Below are 4,393 nucleotides of genomic sequence, written 5' to 3'. Positions count from 1 at the left end.
TATCGTTTCTTTGTCATCTGTTGAGGCGGAGTACAGATCCATGCGACGTGTTTGTACAGAACTTGCATGGATTAATCGATTGTTTGTTGAGTTTGAAGTACCAAGAATAACACTCATTCCTTGGAAATGTCATAACAAAGCAATGATGTACATTACTACTAACCTTGTTTATCACGAACGTACAAAGCATATCGAGTTAGACTGCCACTTGGTTAGAGAAAAACTTTAAACGGGACTCATTTTCTTATCACATGTTTCAACTCAACATCAGTTAGCTGATGTAACGACAAAGCCTCTCAATGGACCACATAATCAACATGCTACATCCAAGTTAGGTTTGTTTTCATCTCCTCCAACTTGAGGGGGACTATTAACTTAATCAGTTCAAGGACAATTTCGTCATTATGTATAGAAGGGCATTTGTGTTATTTAGCTTATATTTTGTTGAGTAGTTAGTTACGCTGTTAGAATAACTTATTGATTTCTTTCTCTTGTATAAATATGTAACGACTCCATGTCTGTAATGAGAAAAGCTTCTATTCTCTCAATCGCTTTAGTTCATCTTTCAAATTCATACATTAGAACATTAGGGTACTACCATGTATTATTTTGATTCTTATCTTGAGTCTATCAAAATGTAATGATTGATAGTTGGTTGGATCTCTCACTAAAATGTTAGTTTACATTTTTTTTTCTTTGTTTTTATTTATATACATAGATTTGAATTTTGTTGTTTATTATTGTACATCAACTTATTTACTATGGATTATTTTTGTTATTTTAAATTACCAACTCATGTAACATTCGACTTTTTAACCTACTAAGATTATATATATATATATATATATATATATATATATATATATATATATATATATATATATATATATATATATATATATATATTAATATCCTGAGTTTTTTAGCTATATCTTTGGATGGTGCTTAGGAGGGTCCAAAAACCTTCATAGTATATATATTCACGAGGTTTATGCTTTTGCACGACAAAATATCTCTAACTTGAGTTGAAAGTGTACTTCACTATAATATTTTCATATATTATAGTACTTTGTCACAACAACATGAAACACTACATGAGTAACTTTATTCATACATCAAGTTAAGAATATGTTTCATTATAATTAATAACTAATTTTACTTGATAATTTAATTAACATATTTACTAGAATACTCAATTGACGTTCGAAATAAGCACTCTAAAAAATATTTTACATATGTAAACAGATTAAGCCATGTGGCATGGACCAATCAAGTGCAATGAAATTAAAACGCTGATTGTTCTGAGGTTTGAAAACCAACCTTTGCGATTGTGCTTAATAGAGAATTTAAAAACTTACAGCATTAATCTTAATATATTAGGTAATTAGGGACACGTTTATAAGTTTATAAGTTTATCGCATCCGTTTTTCATAAGCATATTTAGCAAAATACTGTTTCAATTACGAGTTTGCCGTGTTCCATAAATATGTGCCACATTTTTCTATTTATTTGTTACTCTGAAATGGAATTATCAATAAATGTGTCAATGTGATTATAAAAGTGGATATTTTTCCATTGATACAATTATCATATGGAACGCACAAATTAGAAGTAAAAAGTAAAAATCCCAATCTTAATTTGTAATTTGTAAAGATATAATAAACAGTATAATTTCATGAATTTATGCAATTAAGTCATCCGATTTTTAATTTTTAGTTTTTAATTTTCAAATAGGCCTAGATCTGTATGCACCCCAGTTTCGTTTTATTATTATTCCTTAATTAAAGGAAAAAGCAACATGCGTTCCTCGTCTTTTGCCATCAAAGTATTTATTTAATAATACTTCACCTTAAAAGATGTCTGTCATGATTCCTATCTTCTTAAGGTAAACAAAGTTAAAGTTGTTATATGCATGTATATACCAAGACAAGACCATCGACACTTTCTTACAATCCCATAATTAACGACTAATACTAAACTACCACATCCAAAAAATGGCCACGCACGACGATATTAATGCAAGCAGCATCGAGAACGAAGATGAGGCATGGGTTATCAACTCGATTGAAAAAGCCATCCCACCACCTTTGTCATCTGCACGAATCCCTAGAGTTCCGAAGATATTGGTGTGCGAGACGAGCGATATCTACGAGAAATACTATGTTCCGAAGGTGGTTTCCATTGGTCCATACCATCACAAGAACCAGAAGCTCGAGTTAGCCGAGAAACTCAAGCCTGTTTTCACGAAGGAGCTCCTCTCCAAGTACACGGTGGGCCTTAGTACGTTGTACAAAAAGCTTGGGACAGCGAGCATGGTGCAAGAGTTACGGAGTTTCTATGAAGAGAAATCAACAGACCATCTCTCCAGTAAGGAATTTACTATGATGATGTTGCTCGATGGATGTTTTATTTTGTATTATATTCTATTTATCTACGGAGAGAAACCTGGAAGTTGTAAAGAGTTGAGAAGCCATCAGATTGTGTTTATCCAACAAGACTTGTTCTTGCTGGAAAACCAAATTCCCTTCAAAGTTATAAACGAGCTGACGGATTTGATAAACCTGACTGAAAGGCGTGACAAGATGAGATCGTTCTTCACTAACAACATTTTGGTACCAGGGAGGCAGAAAAGAGGGTGGTTCGGTTTCCGAAGCGGTTCAACCCAAAATGATCAAAATTTCGGTTCGAAATTGGTAGCAGATCATCACCATCTGCTCCATCGTCTGCATTCTAGCCTTACACGAACAAGGGAAGACGATGCTCAAAAGGATGAAATAAGCAACAGATGTACTTTTCGTAATGTTAATGAGCTTGCAGATGTTGGGATCCAATTTAAGCCGAGTAGCTTTATGTCTTTGGCTCATGTGGAATTTGTTGGACGGTGGTGGTGGTTTTCAGCAAATGTAAAACTACCTCCGATAACCGTGGACGATTCCACCAAGCCCATGTTATTAAACTTAATAGCCTACGAAATGTGCGCAGAAGATGCACATGATGCATGGGTTACCTCCTACATATGCCTCCTTGATTCTCTCATCGATCATCCTGAGGACGTTAAGGCTCTTCGGAAAGCTGGGGTCCTCGATAACTCCCTTGGGAGTGACAAAGAAGTTGCGACGATGTTCAATGAAATAGGGACGGATTTGGTGCCAAACAATTTAGCATATTCGAAGGCCAAGTACGAAATCCAAAAACATTACGACAGCTTGAGGAACACAAGGTTTTCCCAACTCAAGCACGAGTACATCAAGAGCCCGTGGTCATTTCTAGCGCTTGTAGGAGCTGTGTTGGCTCTATTTCTTAGCGGTGTTCAAACTTACTTCACTGTCTGGGGTCCCCCTGGCGAATGTGACGATCTTTGCAAGTTTTTGAAGCTGAATCATCACTTATGAGATCCAATAATATATAATTGATGGTTCTTCTTACTACATTTCCTGTGTGTATCTGTTTTGGTGTGTTTTTGAAAGAGTGATTGCGTATGTGATATGTGTTTCCCCACTTGTATTCGACACCAATAACTCTCCCACGATGTTTGAGACTTTATTTCTGAAATAAATCCACTTGGGAATTTTTTGTTTGATATATATATATATATATATATATATATATATATATATATATATATATATATATATATATATATATATATATATATATATATATATATATATATATATATATATATTAGTTTATAACCCATAGAAATCATAGTTACAAAATTAATTAAACTTTTATAGTATAAAAATTTAAAATTATTAATCAATTGTTTTAAATAAATTATTAATTAAGAGATATTTTTAGTTATATAAAATTATAATCATTTATTTAAATAAATATATGAAATTATATCACTTTATAATTTGTATTAATTTTATTTTAATTTTTATTCTAATATTATATTATTAATTTAATGTAATTAAAGTGACAAATTTAAAATTTGAAAATTTAAAATGGAGATTTAATAGGTTGACAAGTGGCATGCATTAATTAGGAAACATATTAGGGTGACACGTGGCAAAAGAAGAATAAAATATACATTAATTATGAGGCCTAATAGGGTGACACATGTCAAAAGAAGAATAAAACTATTTTTTTTATTAAAATAGGGATATATATATATATATATATATATATATATATATATATATTAAATTGCAATAAATACGTTTCTTCCTTTCTTATTTTTAAAGTTATAGATTAAAAAATATTTTCTATTTACACTTTAATGTTTAATCTTTTTTTAAATCAACCCATATAATACCCGGGTCTCACACCTAATGATTAATATAATTATTAGCTAATCATCACTACAAGAAATCTTGGCAGTACTGGCGACACCTTTAGCGGTGATACGGAGCAATAGCGGCGACATTTAATTGACGCGTTACATGTC

The 4,393-nt window shown here is 31.9% G+C and overlaps 1 protein-coding gene across 1 annotated transcript; it reads left to right on the top strand.

The window, feature by feature from the left end:
• The first annotated feature begins 1,965 nt into the window (after positions 1-1,965).
• LOC145055044 (putative UPF0481 protein At3g02645) lies at positions 1,966-3,582 on the top strand. The gene has a single exon (XM_079003326.1). The coding sequence runs from the start codon at positions 1,995-1,997 to the stop codon at positions 3,390-3,392; it is 1,398 nt and encodes a 465-aa protein (XP_078859452.1). The 5' UTR covers positions 1,966-1,994; the 3' UTR covers positions 3,393-3,582.
• The last annotated feature ends 811 nt before the right edge of the window (positions 3,583-4,393 follow it).

The sequence above is a fragment of the Lactuca serriola genome, chromosome 5 (genome assembly GCF_051521515.1).
Source record: "Lactuca serriola cultivar US96UC23 chromosome 5, Lser_US96UC23_V15, whole genome shotgun sequence".
Lineage (NCBI taxonomy): Eukaryota > Viridiplantae > Streptophyta > Magnoliopsida > Asterales > Asteraceae > Lactuca > Lactuca serriola.
Note: the sequence above shows the minus strand (reverse complement) of the source record. Positions and strands in the feature narration are given on the sequence as shown.